This window comes from Heterodontus francisci, chromosome 1 (assembly GCF_036365525.1).
Source record: "Heterodontus francisci isolate sHetFra1 chromosome 1, sHetFra1.hap1, whole genome shotgun sequence".
Classification (NCBI taxonomy): domain Eukaryota; kingdom Metazoa; phylum Chordata; class Chondrichthyes; order Heterodontiformes; family Heterodontidae; genus Heterodontus; species Heterodontus francisci.
In genome coordinates this window covers 160,322,774-160,350,772 of record NC_090371.1, presented here as the reverse complement: position 1 = coordinate 160,350,772, position 27,999 = coordinate 160,322,774, and the positions used below count along the sequence as shown (strand labels likewise).

General features: G+C 42.9%; 1 protein-coding gene across 6 annotated transcripts in view; it reads right to left on the bottom strand.

Moving 5' to 3' along the window:
* The window catches only part of LOC137373065 (LIM domain-binding protein 2), a 586,094-nt gene that overhangs the window by 99,561 nt on the left and 458,534 nt on the right, over positions 1-27,999 (bottom strand). For all 6 annotated transcript variants that reach the window (XM_068037868.1, XM_068037899.1, XM_068037889.1 and 3 more), the window contains one exon: positions 21,395-21,517. In XM_068037868.1, coding sequence (XP_067893969.1) covers positions 21,395-21,517 — 123 coding nt within the window. The remainder of the gene's footprint in view (positions 1-21,394; positions 21,518-27,999) is intronic.

Genomic DNA, 27,999 nt, shown 5'->3' with positions numbered 1-27,999 from the left:
CACAAAAGAAACTTCCTTGAAAAAGGCTTTTGTATAAACCTACAAGAGCCGAGGAAATAAAACTACATATTTATAAATTAGTAACATTGCAATGAAAAGGGGGCATTACCACTTAGTCTCTCGCTCTGAATAAACAAAATAAAAATAATAATTAAAAGTATGTTTTCTTCATGACATAGCATTTTTGGAAACTTTTTTTGCTGGAGGATGTGGGGAGGAATGGAGAAGATAAAGCAGAGTCAGGTTAATTCCTGTAAAAATAATGCTACAAGGAACAAATGCAATTAGTTTGCTTCCTCACATTGTGTATTGACAAACAAACAAATAAAAATGATTTGGCAAACACTTTTTCATGAGATGGAGGTAGCCCCTTAAACATATAATCGTTCATAATATTACAATACTATTACAAACGGAATACTTAACCAGTGTAGAATTTATTTGATTTCTAGTCCCAAATTTGATTGTGTTTTGTGGAATGATAATTTTCTTTAATCCACTGACAGGAGATCTGAATTTATATATTTTTAAAGACATTTTTAAACGACAAGCTGCCAGCAAAGTTGTCCTTTCAGCTTAAGATGATCACCTAGTTTGCGACACTGTATCCTACATTGCAAAGGACTGTGAGGAAGAGACAAAATGTCTGCTCAATCCCCAGCAAAACCGTGACTCAGGAAGTTTAAAGGAACTAACTGTTCTCTCAGCAAGCAGAGAAATACTGCTAACTGCTATGTTTGAATGACTGAATGACTCACATGTGATAAGCCCCTCCCCATCTGTGGTTTTAAGCTGGTGTTTTCTCTGCAGCAGAGGAGAAGCAACTGCACTCTGACTTGAGTAGACCCGAAGTGGGGGGTCCCTCTCTCTCCATTCCAGCTTGAAAGCTTTCAAATCCTGTCTGTTGACTGACCACCTCTACATACTCTGGCTACAATCAGAAACCCTGTTACAGGACATCATCCACATCACTGTTTCCAAAGAGACCCAGCGAACCAGTCATCTACCTCTTCAAACTAAAAACCTCAAGACCACTGAATTTAGCTGGAAGCTAACTGATGGAGCTGCAGACAGACAAGTCTCCGGGATCCTGATGGGCTTCATCCTAGGGACTTAAAAGAAGTGGCTAATATGGTAGTAGCTGTGTTGGTGTTAATTTTTCAAAATTCACTGGAAAATTTCCATCAGACTGGAAAGCAGCAAATATAACCCCTCCATTCAAGAAGGAGGGGAAACAGAAAACTGGTAACTATAAGCCAGTTAGCTTGATGTCTGTCGTGGGGAAGGTGTTAGAATCAATCATTAAGGGGGCTATAGCTGGGCACTTAGAAAACTCAAGGGAATAGTCAGCATGGTTTTGTGAAAGGGAAATCATGTTTAATCAATTTATTGGAGTTCTTTGAAGGAGTAACCTGCCCTGTGGATAAAGAGGAGCCCGTTGATGTACTGTACTTGGTTTTCCAGAAGGCGTTTGACAAGGTGACACATAAAAGGTTATTGCACAAAGTAGGAGCTCATGGTGTAGGGGGTAATATGTTAGCATGGATAGAAGATTGGCTGGCTGGCAGAAAACAGAGAGTATGCATAAATGGGTCCTTATCTGAGTGGCAGGATGTGATGAGTGGAGTCCTGCAGGGGTCTGTGCTGGGGCCTCAACTTTTTACAATTTATATCAATGACTTAGATGAGGGGACCAATAGTTTGGTAGCTAAATTTGCAGATGACACAAAGATAGGTAGGGTAGTATGTTGTGAAGAGGACATAGGAGGCTGCAGGTGAGTGAGTGGGCAAAAATCTGGCAGATGGAGTATAATGTGGGAAAATGTGAAGTTGTTCACTTTGGCAGGAAGAATAAAAAAGCAGAATATTACTTAAACGGAGAACAACTGCAGAATTCCGAGATGCAGATGGATCAAGGTGTTCTAGTGCATGAGTCACAAAAAGTTAGCACGCAAGTACGGCAAGTCGTAAAGAAGGCTAATGGAATGCTATCCTTGATTATGAGAGGAATTGAAAATAAAAGTAAGGATGTGAAGCTTCAGTTATATAAGGCATTGGTGAGACCACATCTTGAATACTGTGTGCAGTTTTGAAGGATGTAAATGCATTGGAGGCAGTTTAGAGGAGGCTTACTAGATTGATACCTGGATTGAGCAGGTTGTCTTATGAGGAAAGGTTGGACAGACTGGGCTTATTTTCATTGGAGTTTAGAAGAGTGAAGGGAGACTTGATTGAAGTATATAAGATCCTGAACAGTCTTGACAAGGTGGATGTGGAAAGGATGTTTCCTCTTGTGGGGGAGTCCAGAACTAGGGGGTACTGTTTTAAAATTAGGGGTCGCTCTTTTAGGACAGAGATAAGGGGAAATTCTTTCTCTCAGAGGGTTGTGCAACTTTGGAACTCTCTGCCTCAGAAGGTGGTGGAGGCGGATCATTGAATATTTTTAAGGCGGAGGTAGATAGATTCTTGTTAGGCAAGGGAATCAAGGGTTATCGGGGGTAGATGGGAGTGTGGAATTTGAGACACAAACAGATCAGCCAGGATCTTACTGAGTGGTGGAGCAGGCTCAAGGGGCTGAATGGCCTACTTCTGCTCCTAATTCATATGTTCGCATGCCAGCCGAATCACCAAACCCCACAGAATGTATACCCTTTTGTTTTACGGACTCTAACTCAACCAATCTACCTTTCCTCATTCTGTCACCTATTTGTGTGTGTGTAAGCCTCCAGAGTGTGTGTGAGTGAAAGTGGCGCATTTATTTTAGTAGTTCGGTTTAGGTAGAATAAAGTTAACCTCTTTCTTTGTTAATTCAAGAAAACCTGTCCGATTGGTTCTTGTTATAATCATAGCAAGTAAGTAATCAAACACCTACTGAATTGGCTAGTACATCCATTTTAAGAAAGAATTAAACCTGTTGCGGTCTAACAAGGAGAAGGAGAAGAGGGAGGCCCGTCAACCCCTCCTCACTTGACCATAACAGAAATATGATTTGGACTTAAATGTGGGAGGCACGATTGGGAAATTTGCTGATGACACAAAAATTGGTCGTGTAGTTGACAGTAAGAGGACAGCTGTAGACTCCAGAATGATGTCAATGGATTGGTTGAGTGGGCAGAAAAGTGGCAAATGAAATTCAATCCGGAGAAGTGTGAGGTAATGCACTTGGGGAGGACAAATAAAGCAAGGAAATACACAAAGACAGGAGGATATTGAGAGGAGTAGAAGAAGTGAGAGACCTTGGAGTGCATGTCCACAGGTCCCTGAAGGTGGCAGGAGAGATAGATAAAGTGGTTAAGAAGGCGTATGGAATATTTTCCTTTATTGGCCGAGGTATAGGATACAAAAGCAGGGATGTAATGCTGAAACTGTATAAAACGCTGGTTCAGCCACAGTTGGAGTATTGCGTACAGTTCTGGTCGCCACATTACAGGAAGGACATAGTTGTTCTGGAGAGAGTACAGAGGAGATTTACAAGAATGTTGCCAGGGCTTGAAAGTTGTAGCTGTGAGGGAACACTGAATAGGCTAGGGTTGTTTTCCTTAGAACAGAGGAGATGAAGGCGTGACTTAATAGAGGTGTACAAAATTATGAGGGTCCTAGATAGAGTAGACCGGAAGGACCTGTTTCCCCTCGCAGAGAAGTCAATTACCAGGGGGCACAGATTTAAGGTGACTGGTAGAAGGATTAGAGGGGACATGAGGCGAAACCTTTTCACCCAGAGGGTGTCTGGAATTCACTGCTAGGAATGGTGGTGGAGGCAGAAACCCTCAATTCTTTGAAAAGGTACCTGGACATGCACCTGAAGTGCTGTAACCTGAAAGGCTATGGACCAGGTTCTGGAAGGTGGAATTAAATTGGGCAGCTAGTTTTTTCCGCTGGCACGGACACAATGGGCTGAATGGCTTCCTTCTGGGCTGTAAATTTTCTATGGTTCTACAGTTTTATGAAAGGGAAAAAGAAAGAGTTTCCACAAGGAGGAGGAGGAAAGGGAGTTAAGGCAGCTCGAACTAACTAGGGGAAGACCCAATACAAACAGTGAAGGCACCGCCAGTGAGGGAGTTACCCCTAGCTCAGGACCAGATGCTGAGCTCTTAAAGTTCTCCCAGTTGATACCAAAGGTGAATGAGCGGGACGTGGAAGCATTTTTCATGTGTTTTGAAAAGCTTACAGAACAGTTAAAGTGGCCAGTTGACAGCTTGACACTGTTATTGTAAAGCAAACTAACAGGAAAAGCCCACGAGTTTTATGACTGTTGCTTGATGAGAGTTCATCAGATTATGAGATGACTAAAAATGCTATCCTGTGTGCATATGAGCTGGTACCGGAGGCATACTGCTAAAATGCCGAACTCTCTGAAAGCAGCTGGAACAAACTTACATCAAGTTTGAAAGGGTTAAGCAACTGCTTTCGACCAATGGATATATGCACTTAAGATAGAGTCCACCTATGAAAACCTAAGAAGGGGGATCCTCCCTGAGGAGTTGAAAAACTTGCTTCCCCTTTCCATAATAAACTACGTAGAAGAATAAAAGCTTCCAAGAGCCAGGAGGCAGCAATCCTTAGCTGCCTGTATGCTTAGAGGCCTGTATGATTCCATTGTAATTTGGCAGGTCACCTTCAAGCTGACTGCTGGAAGTTACAGGGAAAACCCATAGGTTTAGTCAGGGTATACCAAAGGAGTGCAGGAAAAGGGGCCCTGATGGAAAGCACAGCAGACCAGGCTGTGGCTTTAACTGCAGCAGTAAGACCCAGTAAACCTACTGCTGAAAGTGCGGGAAAATTTAACAAAATCCCCGAGAGTTACCAGGATTTTGTATCCAGAGGAAAAGTGACTCCATATCCCTGAAGTGAGGCGTGTAAGCCCATAGTCATACTTAGGGTTACAGGGGCCACCCAATCCCTTCTGCTAGGAAAAGGTATGACCTTTCCCTCAGAGAGTGCATTGAATGCTAGAGTGCTAGTAAACGGTATCGGAGGAAGGTGTATGTCCATACCTTTATACCGGGTGCACTTGGACTGCGACCTTGTTTCAGGACCTGTAACCGTGGGGAATGTCCCTAGTTTACCTGTGGATGAGGTTGACCTGCTCCTGGGTAATGATTTGACCGGGGCGAAGGTGGTAGCTTGTCCAGTAGCCTTAGAGACCGAAAGAGGTCAGAGAGACAGAGCAGTTACAGGAAAAGGACCCTGGCATTTTACCTGTGTGCTGACCTGGTCTATGGCCAAACAAGCTCCATCAGAGGAGACTAAAATGGCACTGCAGACAGATGACCCTACTGTCTGGTTATCTGGAACCTTCTTTGGGAAGTGAGAGGACCCAGAGAACGGGTTAAACAGGTCTCACTTGGTCAAGGCTCAGCAAGCCGACCCAGTGTTAAAAAAGTTAGCACAGACTGAAGCTGAAGCAGAGGGAGTTCCAGAGTGTTACTATTTAAAGGATGAGGTGCTGATGAAGAAATGGAGACTTCCTCACAGACCTGAAGATGAAGAGTGGACAGTGGTTCAGCAGGTAGTGGTGCCGTTGAGGTACAGTAGGGAAATATTAAGAATAGCCCATGAGATTCCAATGGCTAGACATTTCAGTATCTGAAAAACCCAAGCGCGCATCAGACAGCATTTTCACTGGCCACAACTCCACAAGGATGTGCTGGAGTTCTATAAGACTTGCCACATGTGTCAGGCTGTGGGGAAGCCTCAACATGCAATAAAACCTGCACCCCTAATTCCCATACCGGCTTTTGGGGAACCATTCAGCAGTGTTGGTAGATTGTGTGGAACTCCTGCCGAAAACAAAAGGTGGGGCTACCAGTATCTTCGCACCATTATGGATGTGGCTACCTGATTTCCAGAGGCGATCCCTCTAAGAACTATCTCTGTCAAGATAGTGGCGGAGGGGCTAACCCAATTCTTCACCCGATATGGGCTGCCTGCTGAGATCCAGTCGGATCAGGGCACAAATATTATGTCCAATATTTTTCAAAAAGCCAGGGGTAATCTGGGCATAACCCAGCTAAAGTCCTCAGCCTACCATCCACAGTCACAAGGCGCTTTGCAGCGGTACCACCAGACCCTAAAAACAATGATCAGGGCATATTGCTATGAGTACTCCCAAGACTGGGACAAAGGGCTAGGATTTCTCCTGTTTGCTACCAGAGACTCACCCATGAGTCCACTGGTTTTAGTCCCTTTTAATAAGCTTACGGACATGAGGTGAGAGGTCCTCTAAAACTAATCAAGGAGAGGCTTTTAGAACCCAGGGACAAATCTTCCCTGTTAGACTACATCTCCATGTTACACAAACAGCTCACGACAGCTTGTGCGGTGGCTCAGGAACACCTAAAAACCTCCCGAACAGCTATGAAAAGGCAGGCGGATAAACATACCAAAGCCAGAACATTTCAGTCCAGAGACCATGTGTTACTGCTATTACCAATACAGGGAGAACTACTGAAAGCCCGATTCAGTGGTCCGTACAGAGTAGTAAAGAGAATTGGCCAGGTGAATTATATAACTGACATCCCAGATCGTAGGAAAAAGCAAAGGCTGTGCCACATCAATATGTTAAAATGGTATCACAGCCGTGAAGGGGGCAAACAAGCACATGTCTGTCAGGCAGTCATGAAAGAGGAGAGCAAAAGGGACAGTGAGAACGAGTTAGAGAGAGGGCAGGAGAATTCCCAAATCAAACCCCATACCATCCAGTTAGCTAACACTGAAATGTTAGGGAAATTAGACACCGTACTCTCCTATTTAAACACAAAACAGAGAGGTTATCCAACACGGCAGCTCACAGCGTTTAAAGGAATCTTCAGGGTCAAACCAGGGTGCACAACCCTAACCCTACACCATGTGGATGGAGGAGAGACCCCTCCCATAAAACAGGAAACTGACCCAGGATCAGGAGGAAATTCAGACTGAAGACCTTGAAATTAAAGATTTAAATTCTGAAGGGAGACACAGAAAAGCTCATAAGCCAAAGGAAAACCATAAGCTCAAAAAGGTTTTTGTGACTGATTTGGAGGGTGATGGTGACTGCAAATCAAGTTGAGGAGAAATTGTGGGCCAGGCTGGATGAGCATAGGAAAAACCATGTACAAAAAGCACTGGATGATCTTCACCAAGTTATGAACAACTTTGACTCCAGGGTTGTGTTCACTGATATAGAGAAACTGGAAAAGGAAGATATTGTAGAAATACAAAAAGAAATTCAGTATATACTGGAACACAAGGTGATTGAGCCCAGTCAAACCAGTTGGAGTTCCCCAGTTGTGCTCATGCCCAATCCCGGATTAAAAAAACAAGAGTATGGCTATGATAGTGAGACTGATTAGTGTGTGTGTGTGTCTGTGTCTGTGTCTGTGTCTGTGTCTGTGTCTGTGTGTGTGTGTGTGTGTGTGTGTACAGTTTCTTTTTAATTTGTGACCCCATAATGAAAGGTTCCTTTTGTCACATTTCATTCCGTGTGGTGGGGAGGTGTTACGCCAATGTGCTTTGTAGAATTATAATTTTCTGTAATCCACTGACAGGAGATCTGAAATATATTTTTTGAAAAGACATTTTTAAAAGACAAGCTGCCAGAAAAGTCATCCTTTCAGCTGAAGATGATCACCTAGATTGCTACACTGTATGCTACATTGCAGGGGACTGTGAGTAGGAGACGAAATGTCTGCTCAGTCCCCAGCAAGAACCAAGACCCAGGAAGTTTAAAGGAATTACCTGTTCTCTCAGCAAGCAGAGAAATACTGCTAATTGCTATGCTTGAATGACTGAGTGACTGTCATGTGACAAAGGGATTGCATCTATTTTAAGGCAAGGATCTTACTAGTAAGGCAGATGAATTGAGGGTGTTGATTAATACATGGGAGTATGAGATTATTGCTGTCACAGAGACATGGTTGAGGGAAGGGCAAGACTGGCAGCTCAATATTCCAGGGTATAGAATCTTCAGGTGTGACAGGGGAAGGGGTAAAAGAGAACGTGGCATTGTTGATCAAGGACTGCAGTAAGGAGGGATGATATCTTAGAAGGTTCCTCAAATGAGGCCATAAGGGTAGAACTTAAAAACAAAAAAGGGGCAATCACTTGGCCGGGAGTGTACTACAGGCCTTCAAACAGTCAGGGAGAGATAGAGGAGCAGATATGTAGGCAAATCTCAGAGAGGTGTAAAAATAATAGGGTAATAATAGTAGGGGATTTCAACTTCCCCAATATCAACTGGGTTAGTCTTAGTGCAAAAGGCTTAAAGGGGGCAGAATTCTTAAAGTGCATGCAGGAGAGCTTTTTGAGCCAGTACATAGAAAGTCCTACAAGAGAAGGGGTGGTACTGGACCTAATCCTAGGGAATGAAGCAGGACAAGTGATAGAAATGCCAGTGGGGGAACATTTTGGGGATAGTGACCATAACTCTGCAAGATTTAAGGTAGTTATGGAAAAGGATAAAGGCGGACTGGAAATAAAGATACTGAATTGGGGGAAGGCCAATTTCAGTATGATAAAACAGGATCTGGCCAAAGTGGACTGGGAGCAGCAACTTGTAGGAAAGTCTACATCAGACCAGTGGGAGTCATTCAAAAAGGAAATAGTGAGAGTTCAGGGCCAACATGTTCTCGTAAAGGTGAAGGGTAGATTAGATTAGATTAGAGATACAGCACTGAAACAGGCCCTTCGGCCCACCGAGTCTGTGCCGAACATCAACCACCCATTTATACTAATCCTACACTAATCCCATATTCCTACCAAACATCCCCACCTGTCCCTATATTTCCCTACCACCTACCTATACTAGTGACAATTTATAATGGCCAATTTACCTATCAACCTGCAAGTCTTTTGGCTTGTGGGAGGAAACCGGAGCACCCGGAGAAAACCCACGCAGACACAGGGAGAACTTGCAAACTCCACACAGGCAGTACCCGGAATCGAACCCGGGTCCCTGGAGCTGTGAGGCTGCGGTGCTAACCACTGCGCCACTGTGCCGCCAACAAGGACCAACAAGTCCAGGGAACCCTGGATGTCATGGAATTATAGAGGATTGGATAAGGAAAAAAAGGGAGGCTTATGGCAGAATCAGAGTGCTGAAAACAGCGGAGGCCCGACAGAAGTATAGAAAGTGTAAAGGGGTACTTAAAAAAGTAATTAGGAGAGCGAACAGGGGACATGAAAAAACACTGTCGGACAAGATAAAGGAAAATCCCAAGGCGTTGTATATTAAGGGCAAGAGGACAACCTGGAAAGAGTAGGGCCCATTAGGGACCAAAGTGGCAATGTGTGTGTGGAGCCGGAGGATATAGGAGAGGTTTGAAATGATTACTTTACATCTGTGTTTACTATGGAGAAGGACGATGTAGGTGTAGAGATCAGGGAGGGGGATTGTGATACACTCGGACAAATTAGCATTGAAAGGGATATAGTATTAGCTGTTTTAGCGGGTTTAAAAATCGATAAATCCCCAGGACGCAGATGACACGAAAATTGGTGGTGTCGTAAATAAGATGGAAGAAAGCATTAGATAACAGGACGATATAGATGGGCTGGTAAGATGGGCAGAGCAGTGGCAAATGGAATTTAATCCTGAAAAAAGTGAGCTGATGCATTTTGGGAGGACTAACAAGGCAAGGGAACATACAATGGATGGCAGGATCCTAAGAAGTAGAGGGTCAGAGGGACCTTGGTGTACTTGTGCATAGATCACTGAAGGCAGTAGCACAGGTAGATAAGGTGGTTGGGAAGGCATATGGGATACTTGCCTTTATTAGCCGAGGCATAGAATGTAAGAGCAGGGAGGTTATGATGGAGCTGTAAAAAACGCTAATTAGGGCACAGCTCAAGAACAAAGAACAGTACAGCACAGGAACAGGCCATTCGGCCCTCCAAGCCTGCGCCGATCTTGATGCCTGCCTAAACTAACACATTCTGCACTTCCGGGGCCCATATCCCTCTATTCCCTTCCTATTCAGATATTTGTCAAGATGTCTCTTAAACGTCGCTATCGTATCTGCTTCCACCACCTCCCCTGGCAGCAAGTTCCACGCACTCACCACCCTCTGTGTAAAGAACTTGCCTCGCACATCCCCTCTAAACTTTGCCCCTCGGACCTTAAACCTATGTCCCCTAGTAACTGACTCTTCCACCCTGGGAAAAAGCTTCTGACTATCCACTCTGTCCATGCCGCTCATAACTTTTTAAACCCCTATCATGTCGCCCCTCCACCTCCGTCGTTCCAGTGAAAACAATCCGAGTTTTTCCAACCTCTCCTCATAGCTAATGCCCTCCAGACCAGGCAACATCCTGGTAAACCTCCTCTGTACCCTCTCCAAAGCCTCCATGTCCTTCTGGTAGTGTAGTGACCAGAATTGCACGCAATATTCTAAGTGTGGCCTAACTAAGGTTCTGTACAGCTGCAACATGACTTGCCAATTTTTATACTCTATGCCCCGACCGATGAAGGCAAGCATGCCGTCTGCCTTCTTGACTACCTTATCCACCTGCGTTGCCACTTTCAGTGACCTGTGGATCTGTACGCCCAGATCTCTCTGCCTGTCAATATTGCTAAGGGTTCTGCCATTTACTGTATACCTTCCACCTGCATTAGACCTTCCAAAATGCATTACCTCACATTTGTCCGGATTAAACTCCATCTGCCATTTCTCCGCCTAAGTCTCCAACCGATCTAAATCCTGCTGTATCCTCTGACAATCCTCATCATTATCCGCAACTCCACCAACCCTTGTGTCGTCCGCAAACTTACTAATCAGACCAGCTACATTTTCCTCCAAATCATTAATATATACTACAAACAGCAAGGGTCCCAGCACTGATCCCTGCGGAACACCACTAGTCACATCCCTCCATTCAGAAAAACACCCATCCACTGATACCCTCTGTCTTCTATGACAGAGCCAGTTCTGTATCCATCTTACTAGCTCACCTCTGATCCCGTGTGACTTCACCTTTTGTACCAGTCTGCCATGCGGGACCTTGTCAAAGGCTTTACTAAAGTCCATATAGATAACATCCACTGCCCTTCCTTCATCAATCATCTTCGTCACTTCCTCAAAAAACTCAATCAAATTAGTAAGACACGACCTCCCCTTCACAAAACCATGCTGGCTCTCGCTAATAAGTTCATTTGTTTCCAAATGGGAGTAAATCCTGTCCCGAATAATCCTCTCTCATAGTTTCCCTACCACTGACGTAAGGCTCACCGGCCTATAATTTCCTGGATTATCCCTGCCACCCTTCTTAAACAAAGGAACAACATTGGCTATTCTCCAGTCCTCTGGGACCTCACCTGTAGCCAATGAGGATGCAAAGATTTCTGTCAAGGCCCCAGCAATTTCTTCCCTTGCCTCCCTCAGTATTCTAGGGCAGGTCCCATCAGGCCCTGGGGACTTATCTACCTTAATGCTTTGCAAGACACCCAACACCTCCTCCTTTTTGATAATGAGATGACTGAGACTATCTGCACTCCCTTCCCTAGGCTCATCATCCACCAAGTCCTTCTCCTTGGTGAATACTGATGCAAAGTACTCATTTAGCACCTCTCCCATTTCCTCTGGCTCCACACATAGATTCCCTTCTCTGTCCTTGAGCGGGCCAACCCTTACCCTAGTTACCCTCTTGCTCTTTATATATGTATAAAAAGCCTTGGGATTTTCCTTAATCCTGTTTGCCAATGACTTTTCATGACCCCTTTTCGCCCTCCTAACTCCTTGTTTAAGTTCCTTCCTACTGTCTTTATATTCCTCAAGTGCTTCATCTGTTCCTAGCCTTCCAGCCCTTACAAATGCTTCCTTTCTTTTTGACTAGGCTCACAATATCCCGCGTTATCCAAGCTTCCCGAAACTTGCCAAACTTGTCTTTCTTCCTCACAGGAACATGCTGGTCCTGGATTCTAATCAGCTGACGTTTGAAAGACTCCCACATGTCAGATGTTGATTTACCCTCAAACAGCCGCCCCCAATCTAAATTCTTCAGTTCCTGCCTAATATTGTTATAATTAGCCTTTCCCCAATTTAGCACCTTCACCCGAGGACTGCTCTTATCCTTATCCACAAGTACCTTAAAACTTACTGTGTACAGTTCTGGGCACCACACTATAGGAAGGATGTGATTGCACTGGAGACAGTGCAGAGGAGATTCATAAAAACATAGAAAATAGGAGCAGGAGTAGGCCAATCGGCTCTTCGAGCCTGCTCCGCCATTCAATATGATCATGACTGATCATCCAAACTCAGTACCCTGTTCCCGCTTTCTCCCCATATCCCTTGATCCCTTTAGCTCTAAGAACTAAATCTATATTCAGGATGTTGCCTGGGCAGGAGCATTTCAGCTATGAAGAGAGACTGAAAAGGCTAGAGTTGTTTTCCTTGGAGCAGAGAAGGCTGAGGGGGGACCTGATTGAGATCTACAAAATTATGAGGGGCATTGATAGGATAGATAGGAAGAAACTTTTTCCCTTAGCATAGGGGTCAATAACCAGGGGGGCATAGATTTAAGGTATGGGACAGGAAGTTTAGAGGGCATTTGAGGAAAAATGTTTTCACCCAGAGGGAATCTGGAACACACTGCCTGAAGGGGTGGTAGAGGCAGGAACCCTCAACATTTTATAAGTATTTAGATAAGCACTTATAACGCCATAGCATTCAAGGCTACGGGCCTCGTGCTGCAAAATGGGATTAGAATAGATAGATGCTTGATGGCTGGCACAGACACGATGGGCCGAAGGGCCTGTTTCTATGCTGTATAACTCAATGACTCTAAGCCCCTCCCCATCTGTGGTTTTAAGTTGGTGTTTTCCCTGCAGCAGAGGAGAAGCTAGAGACTTTGACATGAGCAGACCATATGTGGGGGTCCCTCTCTCTCTCTTTCCATTCCAGCTTGAAAGCTTTTAAATCCTGCCTGTTGACTGACCACCTCTTCATACTCTGGCTACAAACAAAAACCCCGTTGAAGGAAATCATCCACATCCAAAGAGACCCACCGGACCAGTCATCGACTTCAGGATCACTGAATTCAGCTAGAAGCCAGCCGAATCATCAAACCCGACAGCTTGCATACCCTTTTGTTTTCTGGACTCAAACTCAACCAATCTACCTTTCCCCACACTGTAACCTATTTGTGTGTGTGTAAACCTCCAGAGTGTGAGTGTGAGTGAAAGTTGGCGTGTTGTTTATTATTTTATTAGTTTGGTTTAGGTACAGTAAAGTTATCCTCTTTCTTTGTTAACTCAAGAAAACCTGCCCGATTTGTTCCTGTTACGATCGTAGCAAGTAAGTAATAAAACACCTACTGAATTGGCCAGTACATCCAATTTAAGCAAGAATTAAACCTTTTGTCCTCTAAAAAGGAGAGTGTTACGAGCAGGTGAGAAAGAGGAATAGGGTTCCCTTTTAGCCTTCACCTGGTCTTACTGTACCAGGGTTTAATTGTAAACACATTGTGCTTTTAGCTCCCCCTTGGTGAATCCTTGTTCACTGCTTTCCAATTATAAGGCAAAGAAACCAGCACAAACAGGCTTTCTTAGGTTGAAAGAAGAAAAGTTGAAATTTATTAAACTTAAACTCTAACTCCATTGACGCCTGCAGATACATGACGAGCCCATGCTAGTATGCATATGCGATACTCACATGCAAATAGAGACAGAAAAGAGAAGAAAAATAAAGTGGAAAAGTTTGAGGCAATAACTGAAGTGTTTTTGTTACGGTTCTTCGAACTCCTTAAAGAGTCCTTGATTGTCGGTAGTTCTTGCTTTACGTTGGGGCCCAGTATTCTTCTTAAACCTTGTTCGCTGTTGGAGACTTTTCTCTCTTGGGGTTCATGTGTCTTCAGTGGATTCAGAGGCTTGTGAGAAAGAGATGGGAACAGACAGCAGAGATCTTCTCAGTCCGGGTGCAAACAGACTTTTCTGCACAAACTGTTTGTACAAATTCAAAAAACTCAGGTCGCCCAGCAAGTTAATCATGCGACTAGCTGGTTTGACCATGTCCGTTTATGTATTCGGCCACCTTAGCAGTCAACCTGGAATGTGAGCTCCCCCACCTTCAATGTCTGGTGATCAAAAGTCCATTGTGGGTTGAATGCATTAGGGAATGGCTGCTTTGTCTTTCCAAACACTGTCTGTTAAAATGCAAATGTCTTTTCCAGCTATGGCTGATATGTTCAACAAGTCCTTTCTTCACTCCAGTAACAGTTTAAAATCAATATTCATGACAAAATTAATGTGCCTCATTCTTGGCAGGTGGGTGCCTTGCATGACACCTCCACACCCAGCGGAATGAAATGCGATTTGAAAAAAGGAGCATTTTATTAAAAGGGTCGAGAAGGAAATGTAAGAATCGGAAAAAAACATGCACATTCTCTCATTCGTTCATAAATCCTAAAACTTATTACAGCCTGTCTTCTCTTGCTGCAAGTACTGCTTTAATTGCCCCCTTTTTGGCATCCCAATAAACGTGGTTTTTTGGAAGGAAATTTCTCTTTCATTTGCCCATTTCCATGGCTGCCTCGGGTCTTTGTTCCTGTTGAGGTCTGAAAAGGGGGATGGGTAGTTTCTCCTTGGTTCTGACTGTCGGGGAGGATTCTTTGTTAATCTCCCCTTTGTCGCATAGGACACTCCTGCCTGCAGGTATTTGTGCAGACTCTACTGCACCCCTCTGTGGCACTTCGACTAGGTGAGGCATCACCCTCACAATTTCTCTGCCCCCTAGAGGTCTTTCATTGTCTTTTCAGATTCCTGTAAATGTTGTTAGCAACCCCGGTGGGGTGCTTCTAGTGTCTGCATTACGTAGGAGGATGTGGGGTCTAACTTATCACATTTTTCGGGGTTGGCTGACCGGATAGTAGGGGTTTTCATCCAGAATTCCTCCCGGACTTCCATTAACCTGCCCTCGGCCACCTTTTCCCCTTCCCTGTCTAACCTTTTGCCAGCCTTCTGCCTGCCTTTCCCTTTTTGTTCTTGACGCTGGTTCCTTACAGTTCAACAGCCCTCTGCTGGGGGGTCCTCCTAACACCGGTACAGGACTTAGCGGTGCAGGTTTCACTGTAGGTTGGGGTTTCCCCTCAACCTGGCACATGTGGCATCTCCTGCAGTACTCCACCACATAGAACCGGAGAAAAATTTCGGCACAGAAGGAGGCCATTCAGCCTGTCGTGTCCGTACCGGCCGAAAGAACTAGCTGCCCAATCTAATTCCACCTTTCAGCATCTGGTCCATAGCCTTGCAGGTTACAGCACCTCAGGTGCATGTCCAGATACCTTTTAAAATAATTGAGGGTTTCTGCCTCCACCATCGTTCCTGGCAGTGAATTCCAAACACCCACTATCCTCTGGGTGAAAAAGTTTTTCCTCATGTCCCCTCTAATCCTTCTACCAATTAACTTAAATCTGTGCGCCCGGTAATTGACCTCTCCATTAGGGGAAACAGGTCCTTTCTGTCTACTCTATCTAGGCCCCTCACAATTTTGTACATCTGTATTAAGCCTCCTCTGTTCTAAGGAAAACAACCCTAGCCTATCCAATCTTTCCTCATAGCTATAAGTTTCAAGCCCTGGCAACATTCTTGTAAATCTCCTCTGTACTCTCTCCAGAGCAATTATGTTCTTCCTGTAATGTGGTGACCAGAACTGCACACAATACTCCAATTGTGGCCGAACCAGCGTTTTATGCAGTTCCAGCATTACATCCCTGCTTTTGAATTCTATACCTCAGCCAATAAAGGAAAACATTCCTTATGCCTTCTTCACCATTCTATCTACCTGTTTGCCACCTTCAGGGACTTATCAACATGCACTCCAAGGTCTCGCACTTCCTCTATCCCTCTCAATATCCTTCCGTTTATTGTGTATTCCATTGCTTCATTTGCCCTCCCCAAATGCATTACCTCCCACTTCTCTGGATTGAATTCCTTTTGCCACTTTTCTGCCCACGAAACCAAACCACTGATATCATTTTGGAGTCTCTTCACTATCAACTACATGACCAATTTTTGTGTCATCAGCAAATTTCCCAATCATGTCTCCCACATTTAAGTCCAAATCATTAACATATACCGCAAATAGCAAGGGACCCAACACTGAGCCCTCTGGAACGCCACTGGAAAAGGCTTTCCATTCACAAAAACATCCGTCGACTACTACCCTTTGTTTCCTGTCCCTGAGCCAATTCTGGATCCAACCTGCAACATTCCCCTATATCCCATGGGCTTTTATTTTACTGACCAGTCTGCCATGTGGGACCTTGTCAAATGCCTTACTGAAGTCCATGTAGACCATATCCACTACACTACCCTCACCAATCCTTCTTGTTACTTCCTCAAAAAACTCAATTAAGTTGGTAAGATATGACCTTCCTGTAACAAATTCATGCTGACTATCCCTGATTAATTCGTGCCTTTCTAACTGGTAGTTTATCCTCAGAATAGATTCTAACAATTTACACACGATCGAGATCAGACTGACCGGCCTATAATTATTTGGCCTATCAGTCGTACCCGTTTTAAACTATGGTATAACGTTCGCAGACCTCCAATCCTCTGGTACCTCTCCTGTATCTAGTGAGGATTTGAAGATGATCCTCAGTGCATCTACTATTAACAACCTGGGATGCAATCCATCTGGCCCTGGCAATTTATCCACCTTCAAGAATGTCAGACCTTCTAGTACTTCCTCTCTCATTTATGCTTATCGTATCTAATATTTCACATTCCTCCTCTTTAACTACAATGTCTACATCAACCCTCTCCTTTGTGAAGACAGAGACAAAAAGCTCACTAAGAAGTTCACATCTTCTGCATCCATTCATAAGTTCCCTTGTACATCTCTACCCTTTCCTTAGTTATCCTCTTGCTCTTAATGTACTGGTAAAACATCTTCAGGTTTTCCTTGATTTTACCTGCCAATAAATTTTCATGTACTCTCTTTGCTTTTCTAATTTCCTTTTTTACTTCACCCCTGCACTTTCTATACTCCCCTAGGTCTTCTAAAGTATTACGGTATTTGTGATCATCATAAGCTTTCTTTTTTTGCTTTCACATACCCTGTAAGCGTGTAGATAACCAGGGGGCTCTAGATTTGGCAGTCCCACCCTTTATCTTTGTGATGACATGCCTACACTGTGCATGTCATATCTCGCTTTTGAATGCCTCCCACCAGTTTGCCACTGATTTTCCTTCAAGTAGCTGTATCCAGTCCACTTTCGCCAGGGCACCTCTCAGTTTCTTAAAATTTGCCTTCCCCCAATTTGGAACTTTTACCCGTTTTATCTTTGTCCTTTTCCATGATTATGCTAAAACTTGTATTATGGTCACTATCTCCAAAATGGTCACCCAATGTTACTTCCTCCACTTGCCCAGCTTCATTATCGAAGATTAAATCTAGAATTGCGAGCCCTCTCATTGGGCTTGTTACGTGCTGGCTAAAAAAGCTCTCTTGAACGCAGTTGAAGAATTTTGTCCCCTCCGTGCCCTTCACACTGTTTGTATCCCAGTCGTCCTCCAGGTGCACCCGGTGTACAGGTAAAGGCATACACTGCTCTCCAATACAATTCACCACCATTCTGGTGTTCACTGCAGTTACCAGGGGAAAGGTCAGGCCTTTTCCCAGTAAAAGGGATCTAGTGACCCCATGTCCGTCTTTGTGGAGTTTTCGCCAGTCAAACTGCTGCTTATGCGGGCTTTGGTCTTTCATATACCAGCATGTACAGCCACTATAGTCTCGTGGGCCGTTCTTACTATTTCTCACTGGTACCTCTGCGCCACCACTAACTGATGAAACTACTGTCCCACTCCTTGCTCTCAGGTCTGTGAGGAGAACTCCATTTCCTCATCAGTACCGCATTCTTTAAACAGTAGCAATCAGGGACTCCCTCTGCTTCACTTTCAGACTGGGCAGCCTATGCTAACTCTTGCAATACTGAGTCGGCTCACTGAGCCGCAGCTAGGGAAAATCCATTTAATTCATTCCCTGGGTCTCCTAACTTTCCAAAGAAAGTCTTGGACAGGTCTCATGGTCATCTGCCTAATGTGCCAATGCAGTCTCCTTTGGGGGAGCTGGTTTGATCATGGCCTGATCCACTACACATTCAGTGAAACTGCAGGGGTCTGTCTCCCGCAACTGCCCTGTCTCTCTGACCTCCTACGGTCATTCTTTCACTACTGGGGGGGCTACCACCTTTACCCCTGCCAGATCATTAACTAGGAGCAGGTCAACCCCGTCCACAGGTAAACTAGGGACAATCCCTACGGACACCGGTCCCGAAACTAGGTCGCACTCCAGGTGCACCCGGTGTAGAGGTACAGGCATACACAGCCCTCCAATAACATTCACCACTATTCTGGTGTTCACTACACTCTCTGGGGGAAAGGTCAGGCCTTTTCCCAGTAAAAGGAATCTAGTGGTCCCTGTGTCCCTGACAATTACTAAAGGCTTGCTTGCCCCACTCGAGGGGTATGGGGTTACTTTCCCTTCAGACACAAAACCCTGATAACCTTTAGGAATCCTACTAACTTTTCCTGCCCTTGCAGTAGTAAGCTTCCTGGGTCTCCCTCTTACTGCAGTTAAAGTCACAGCTTGTTCTGCTGTGCTTTCCATCAGGTTCCCTTCCTCACTGAGCGGGTGTGCCCTGATTAACCCTACTGGTTTTCCCTTTAGTTTCCAACAGTCAGCTTTTAAATGCTCTGCTTTATTACAACAGAAGCACACAGGTCTCCGGGTCTCACTCTTGCTCACAGCACCTTCCTTTTTGGCTACAGGAGCGCCCTGTGTCTCCTGCTTTCCTTTCTCTCCCAGGACTGCTTGGGCTCCTATCACCTTCCCACCCTTTGTCCCTTTCGGATTTGTGGGGGTGATTAGGAAAGGTTCTCCCCTGGGAAACCGACTTATAAATTAAAGCAAACTCATCGGCCAGAACAGCTGCTTGCCGGGCTCTCTGGACCCGTTGCTCCACTACATGGTTCATTATGGAGAGGGGGAGAGAGTGTTTAAATTCCTCGAACAGAATTACTTCTCTGAGATTCTCATAGCTGAGCTGTACTTTGAGAGCCCTCAGTCACTGGTCAAAAGCCAGCTGCTTACTTCTTTCAAACTCCAGATAAGATTTATTAGCTTGCTTCTTGAGGGTTCTAAACTTCTGGCAATAGGCTTCGGGTACTAATTCATATGCCCCGAGGATGGCACTTTTTATCAGTTTATAATTTGATGAACTCTCATCTGGCAACAGGGAGTAAACCTTATGGGCTTTTCCAGTCAGCTAGCTTTGCAGTAAGAGAGGCCAGCTCTCAGCTGGGCATTTTAGCTGCCTTGCCAGTTTCTCAAAGGACACAAAAGAATCCTTCTACATCCTCTTTATTGAATCTTGGAATTAGTTGAGCTAGTTTTAACAATGCTGTACCCAGTCCTGAATTATGCTGTTCCATATTAGCCATGCTTTCACTGAGGTTATTCTGCCACCGCCTAGTTAACTCAAGCTGCCTTAGTTCCCTTTCTTCGAATTCCTTTCGGAATATTCTCTCTGTCTCTCTCTCTCTCTTGTTCCTTCTCCTGTCTTTCTTTTTCTTCACGTTCCTTCTGGAAGGCTCTTTCTTTCTCCCTCTCCTGCCTCTCTCTTTCTCTTTCCCTGTCTTCTAATTCAAGTTTCCTTTGTTCCAGTTGTATCTTTGCTAGCAGCACCCTGTCTGGGTCTGCTTCTAACCCTGCTTCTACTACTTCAGATTCAAGGGAAAAATGGTTGGCCACTAGCCTTAGGAGTTCACACTTCCTAGTCTTGCCATATGCAGTGATCCCACACTGCTCAGCCATTTTCCTCAACTCCTCCATAGACAGTGCTTTTAACTTATCCCAAGTTACTTTACCCTGGCTTGGAGAGCTACTAATTTCAGTTGCAGACACGTTAGTATTTAATCACACACAACCACAAGAAAATGTGTACTGAAATCTTGCTCTTTTTCTGCTTGGGCACAATTTGGCTTCCCCATTGCAATTTCCCTGGTTTGTCTGTGGGTCAATTCCGAACACAAGCACCCAAATTTCTGTTACGACCAGGTGAGAAAGGTATCGAGGGGTCCCTTTCAGCCATCACCTGGACTTACCGTAACAGGGTTTAATTTTAAAGACACTGTGTTTTTAGCTCCCCCTTGGTGAATCCTTGTTCACTGCTTTCCAATTATAAGGCAAAGAAACCAGCACAAACAGGCTTTCTTAGGTTTAAAGAAGAAAAGTTGAAGTTTATTAAACTTAAACTCTAATTCCGTTGATGCCTATAGATACACGACACACCTACGCTAACATACATACGCAATACATGCATGCAAAAGAGACAGAAAAGAAAAGAAAAATGAAGTGGAAAAGTTTGAGGCAATATCTGAAGAGTTGTTGTCACAGTTCTTCGAGCTCATTGTAGGAGTCCTTGATTGCAGGTAGATCTTGCTTTTTGTTGGGGCCCAGTATTCTTCTTAAACCTTGTTCACTGTAGGAGACTTTTCTCTCTTTGGGTTCATGTGTCTTCCGTTGATTCAGAGGTTGTGAGAAAGAGATGGGAACAGGCAGGAGAGATCTACTCAGTTCAGGAGCAAACAGACTTTTCTGCCCAAACTGTTTGTACAAATTCAAAACATCAGGTTGCCCAGCAGGTTAGTCATGTGACTAGTTGGTTTGACCATGTCCATTTGTGTATTCAGCCATCTTCACAGTCAACCTGGAATGTGAGCACCCCCACCTTCAAGGTCTGGTGATCAAAAGTCCATTGTGGGTTGAATGTGTCAGGGAATGGCTGTTTCGTCTTTCCAAACACTGTCTGTTAATATGCAAATGTCTTTTCCAGCCATGGCTGATCTGTTTAACAAGTCCTTTCTTCACTCCAGTAACAGTTTAAAATCAATGTTCATGAAAAAATTAATATGCCTCATTCTTGGCAGGTGGGGGCCTAGAATGACAAAAGGGAAGCCCTTCAACCTCTCCTCACTTGACCGTAACAACTGCAATTCACTCACTGGCTTTGTCATCAGGGAATTAGATAGCACTTGTCAAAATACAAACATCTGAGGTAAACTGTACAAGGTGTGTTAAGTTATGATCATTGTTTCACTCTGTAAAGAGACTTTACATAAAAAAATCTTACATTTATATAGGGCCTTTCATTACCTCAGGACATCTCAAAGTGCTTTACAGTCAATTAAGTACTTTTGAAGTGTAAAGCAGCCAAACTGGAGTTGTAGTGTTTTTCTTAAATCGCATTTATTTTACTTTCTATTTTTCCACATTTTGTTAGGTTCAGAAACCAATGTTTTTGACTTATGCACATTTAAGATGTTGCACAAGAGTCAGGCATCGATTTGTTATCCTGAATCTTGACTGAAAAGTGCCATTTTGCTTCATAGGAGCAATGAAAGAGTGTTACTTACATGCATGGCAAGAATACTGCGTGGGACTAACTCCCGGTAGTGCCGGATGGTAAAGTGCCATGTCTTTATTCTCATCAGGTCATCAAATGTAAACTCCAGAATCAACCTCCCTTCAGTACAAACCTATCAGATTGGCATCAGGGATTTAAAAGGAAGGAAAGAAGGAGTTAAGAATAAGAAAACGACACAAATAAGCACTTTTCCAACAATTTAAAGGAACAAATAAATGTTACATTTAGCCTTAAAATCAAATAGTATGGGCTTTCTCACCAAACCTTGACTAATTTGTGTACTTTGCAGCTTTTCTCTTACATCCTGTCCTTGAAAAGTTTATTTTATATTAGAGGGCTGCAATTAAGAAAACATTTGCTGTTTTGTTCATTCCTGTTACGGTTCTCTGAGCTGTGACATTTTATTACCATGGCAACGGGAACCAGCTGATTAGTTGGCATGGCAACCAGAAAGATGTAATTCCAGCAGATGCGTTATAATCAATGCTCCCAGCACAGATGGTCTCTAGAGGATCAACAAGAAAGAGTCTAGCAAGCGTTCAGCACATCACATGGCACTACTACACAGCACCAGAAAATGTAACATTTAAAAAAATCTGTTCTTAACACTTTCTATCAAAATATTTTTTGAGTGAATTTGAGCTCAACAGAGGAAAACCCTCTTATTTCAGATATCCAGCATCGTCATATGCTGTCAGATTATGCATAATACCTTTAAATGCTAATTTAATCTCCCTCCGCTCTGCTCTAATAGTCTCCCTTCGTTCAAAATTTAGCAGAGCTCACATACTGCACCAATTGACAACTGCAATTTCCATATCTGGCATCCTTGTGGGTTCTCTAAGAAGGCCAACTTCATGTTAATGAGGGACAGTTTATGTCTTGGATTTATAAACTCTAAGAAATGGGTTGAGACTGCTTGAGCACATTCCACCTTTAAATCCAAGAATTAGAAGCCCTTCTCATCAATCTGGACTAGATTCGAGTAGAGGTACTAGAGGTGAAAGGACAATCACACTAACTCCACTCCCTTGTTTTTTTACCCTTCCTAAATAAAGAACTGATTAATAATTGTCAAATGTATTTATTTTTGCCTATTTTCTCCCCCCAGTCCTTCCCTGATGATTCTGCCTCTTTCTGGGACATAATTTCACAAGCAACTAGCAGCCTTCCAGCACCTCACCCAAGTGGCCACTCCCCACGTGTAAGCCCTGACTATTGGTGCTGGCAAACTATTTGACAATGCGTGGATTCACAACTGAGCCTGATTCTGTTTGTACATACACACTTTCCAGCAGTGGACACTGGTTAAGAATTGCACGCGGGAATCCAAGCTAATTTTCATCTCCTTGGCTCAGGAATTTGATGCCAATTCATATCACTGCAACTGAGACAGCTAATTTCACACAGATGGGGATTCAAAGCTTCTAATCTGTATGACTTGATGCTGCTCTCGGCAGCGCCTTTATTCACAGTACTGACAGGGGAGCTTAAATTTAAATTGCTTTTATCTCTCAGACTAATCACTTTAAACATAATGCCATATTTCACTGTGAAAATGCTCTTTTTTATTATTTTAAAAGGTGTGGGCTGTTTGTTTGCATTCATAAGAATCTCCACACTGTGGATTGAAAACTTTAAGTTGTCCATCCCTCTAGGTAACCAGCCTCATATGCTCTCATAAGTCTTTTGAAAGCAGCCCAGTGTAATCTGTCTGCGGACTGTTCTTTGCTGACAATGAGGATGCACTTAACTATCATTCAGCACTTTTCCTGAATTATTGACCCTGAGAACTTGTAATGTAGGGAAGGAGAGGGGAACAATAGACCTTTGCACATGCACCAATACACTGCAGGCCCAGTAATAAAAACATTTCCATACATCTTAAATTGGGTACAAAACTGAAATCCTTAGTTTACAACATGACTCATACTGCTAACCTGACAATCAAAACCCAATTAGATATGGATTAATAGTCCATTACAGGTACAGTTTTCTGACAGTACCTCCCAAATATATGACCTCTACCACCATTTGGAAGGAGAAAGGCAGCAGATGCATGGGAACACCACCATGACCAAGTTACCCTCCAAGTCACAAACCACCCTGGCTTGGAAATATATCGCTGTTCCTTCATCATCGTTGGGTCAAAATCTTGGAACACCCTACCTAACAGCACTGTGGGAATACTTACACCATTGCTTTTTTGGACAGCAGCGGTGCAAAGCAGCTGCTTACCGCCACCTCCTCGAGGCCAATTAGGGACAGGCAATAAATGCTGACATTACCAGTAATGCCCACATTCCCTGAATGAATTAAGAAAAGTTGCTTTCATTCTTTAGGGTCTTACCAATCAACTTATTTATCATTGATGGATGACCTTAGTGAAGTAATTGTGATAGAAATAGTACACAAATTGACAAGATCCAATTGACACTGATCAAAAGATCAGTGATGGCTTTGGCACATGTCACACCAGCACATGCAATCCACTGAAATGGTTATTGCAGGGCTTGATAGGCGAGCCTTACAAACATTATTGTTTGAACAATGCACTACTGATTGTTATACTAAACAAATTGTCTGGTGTGAATTGTTACAATTCCTAGTTCTTATTTCTTCACAGTTTGTAATTAAAACATAATTCATAAAGACATTCCATCAACTGATAAGAGGTAGCCACACTTAATATACTCATGCAAATCAGTTCCACACTAGTCTTCAAATGTTCAAAAAAGGATGTAAAGATAAGCCAGCAACTACAGGCCAGTCAGTTTAACTTCGGTTGTAGGGACGTTTCTAGAAACAATAATTCGGGACAAAAATTAATCATCACTTGGGCAAACGTGGGTTAAGCCAGCATGGATTTGTTGAGAGCAAATCGTATTTAATTAACTTGCTGGAGTTTTTTGGTGAGGTAACAGAGAGGGTTGATGAGGGTAATGCTGTTGATGTGGTGTACATGAACTTCCAAAAGGTATTTGATAAAATGCTATGCAACAGACTTATGAGAAAGTTCGAGCTGATGGTAGCAATATGGATACAAAATTGGCTGAGAGACATGAAACAGGGAGTAGTGGTTAATGGATGTTTTTGGGACTGGAAGAAGGTTTGTAGTGGAGTTCCCCAGGGATCAGTATTAGGACTCTTGCACTTCCTGATATATATTACTGACCTAGACCTTGGTGTATAGGGCACAATTTCAAAATTTGCGGATGATACGAAACTTGGAAACATTGTGAACTGTAGGGAGGATAGTGTAAAACTTCAAAAGGACATAGACAAGTTGGTGGAATGGGCGGACAGGTGGCAGATGAAATTTAATGCACAGAAGTGTGAAGTGATTCATTTTGGTAGGAAGAACACAGAGACACAACATTAAACAATTCTAAAGGGGATGCAGGACGAGAGGGACCTGGGTGTATATGTGCATAAATCATTGAAGGTGTCAGGACAGGTTGAGAGAGCGATTAATGAAGCATACAGTATCCTGGGCTTTATTAATAGTGGCAAAGAGAACAAAAGCAAGGAAGTTATGTTAAACTTGTATAGAATACTGGTTCAGCTTCAACTGGAGTATTGCCTCCAGTTCTGGGTGCCACACTTTAGGAAAGATGTGAAGGTATTAGACATATCGCAGAAAAGATTCACGAGAATGGTTCCAAGGATGAGGAACCTCAGTTATGTAGATAGATTGGAGAAGTTGTTTTCCTTGGAGAAGAGAAAGTTGAGAGGAGATTTGATAGAGTAATTCTAAATCATGAGGGGTATGGACAGAGTAGATAAGGAAAAACTGTTTCCATTGATGGAAGGATCGAGAACAACAGGACACAGATTTAAGGTAATTGGCAAAAGAATTAATGGCGACATGAGGAAAAGTTTTTCATGCAGCGAATGGTTAGGATCTGGAATGCACTGCCAGACAGTGTGGTGGAGGCAGGTTCATTTGAGGCATTCAAGAGGGAATTGGATTGTTATCTGAAAAGGAAGAATGTGCAGGGCTAAGGGGAAAAGGCAGTGGAGTAGCACTAGGTAAACTGCTCTTTCGGACAGCCAGCGCAGACATGACAGGCCAAATGGCCTCGTTCTGTGCTGTAATAATTCTGTGATTCTGCGATCACATCCTCCACAGTGAGAGGCACATAACCCAATATCAATTGAATTGGCAGGTGCCACTTTCTGTTGTGGCATTTTAAGGATGAATGATAAATAATTTAGACAGTACAGTTCTTTCACCTCAAGATGCAGAAGGGAAGGTCATCAATAATTAAAATATACAACAGGAACACCTTTGAAGCCATGCAATCCTATTATTCTATTCCCTAAAATAACCAAAGAGTGACTTAAAAAATATTAATTAAAATTATTACATAAATATCAGGAAAAAATGATTCTTACACAGTCCCTTTTAGCAGCAGAGAGAAATTTATCCCAATGGGGCATTTGTTACTATCTCTGGTAAGGACTGCTTTATTAAATTTGGAAGTCCAGCTTGCAACATTCCTTTAAACTTTCCTCCAAGCAGCCACAAAACATTTTAAAAAGACTGTTTAGCATTTATGAAAATAAAATTCCTACAGAATTAATCCACTGATATCACAGCAAAATTACGGATGTAGCCAGATTTAAAACTATTGATTTTAATCTTCCAAAAAGGCAACGATAATTTATCTAATCAGTTGGATTGTCCGCAGAACAAGTATAAAAAGTACTGCCTTTGACACTGCTTGCCACGGTGCCAAGCCATACACAGACCAAACAAAGCAGTCCTCGGTTTAATGCAGTGACTGTGCTGAATTAGCTGATCTCCTCACCCAATGTCCATACCCAAATAGTTTTCAGCAGCAGCTGCAGAATTATGATCAGCAGTGGAAACCCTGCTAAGTTTTCCTCTCTTTAGCCCATTTAGGCAAATTCTCATCTCCTAACTTGAGTCCTTGCTATAATCGGCTTGCTCACACAGATCAGGAACTTAACTTGTCAACATCTGTTCGATATTGCTTAGCATATAACAGATCATGTATTTACTAAGAAACCACTGGGAATACTGCACATTTTTTTATTCAACCAACACTTGTAATAAAACAAATGTTCATGTTGGCTATCTTAGTGAAGAAAATGTTACAAAATCATTTCTTGATTTTCAGAATATGGTGTTTGATATAGGTGCGAAAACATTGTAACATTTTTCAAATGGTTAAAAGGATTATGATTTAAATTAACAACTTTATCTTACTTCAGCTTTAGCGGGGTGCCCATATAAGGCAGTAGGATATAAAGTAACACAATTTAGCTATTTAGCATAAAATAGCACTTTTTACTAAGTCAATACATTTCTAAAGTCCAAAAATGCTAAACAAGAATGCGAAAATAATGCATACTTGCACAAAAAGTAACTGCTCTTTGTAGAAGGATCGAAACATTTTTAAACATAATCACTTTTTCTCACTAGACTTTGGCGGTGTTCCATGATGCTAGATCAACCTGCTTTCCTCGACCATGTGGATGTGGGCAGAGTTAACCAAGGTGTTAGAGAAGAGGAAAGGGGAACAATTTAAAAAATACATACAACCAAGTTAATACCTAATTTAAATCACTTGAGATATAAGGAGAGAATGCGTCTCAGGAGAAATAATATTCAAGCATTCAAGATGCTTAAGGGGATAGAGAAATTTAACCCCAGTAATATATTCAAAGTTGCCACAAACTCTAGAGCTAGGAGGCACGTCTACAGCTTAAAAAAGGAAGGTGCACAGGGAATCGAAGATTTAATTAATTTATGCAGAGTAGTGAGCATGTGAAATGAAGTTTCTAAATTGGGAGCAGAAGCAGAGAGTGTGTAAAATTTTAAAGGAGAATTGGATAGATATCTAAAGGAGTAGGCGATCAAGGGGCATTAGTTCTTGCTACTGAGCAGATAGACTGCAGGGTCTTTTGCAATCCTGTACTTTCCTATGTGCAAGATTACATTATTAATCGTCACATTGTTTGATTTGATTTTACCATTTAAAAATTTTATGTAAACCTCAGCCCTTCAAAAAAATGTGCACTGTAACAAAAGACTTTGTTGGAAGTTTCCACAGGAATAAGCAGAAAATAATTAGGTTGAGGCAACCCTCCCTTTTTCATGCATTTCCTTACGGCCTGTGAAACTTTAGGAAGAGCAGAGGCCTGGGAACAAGTCTCCCCTCATCCAGTTCAGTTTGGAAAGAAAACTATTATCTGCTCATGCAAGGAATCATGGGGTTGAGTTTTTGGAACAACTGGCAATGTGGGGACAACTGCTCTCAAAATTATGCCAGTTTTCCAGAGTGATGTTCTGGTTCAGGTTTCCACTCAAACTCATTAGCATAATCCAAGACAATCGGCAACGTTTCAGAACATACCTGTTATTTTTTTCCCCTTGCATTAAAAAAAAATCCTTGATATATTTCAGAGCGGTAACTTGGTGCAGTTTTAATTATACAGCTGAAAATGTGTTTATCACAAAATTTAAGCATTTTAGTAAGAATGTCCAGTCACCATCTGTGTGTAGCCTGGTTTTAAATGAATGAAAATGACTTTAAAACAAATTATACCGAACCATTTGCTCAT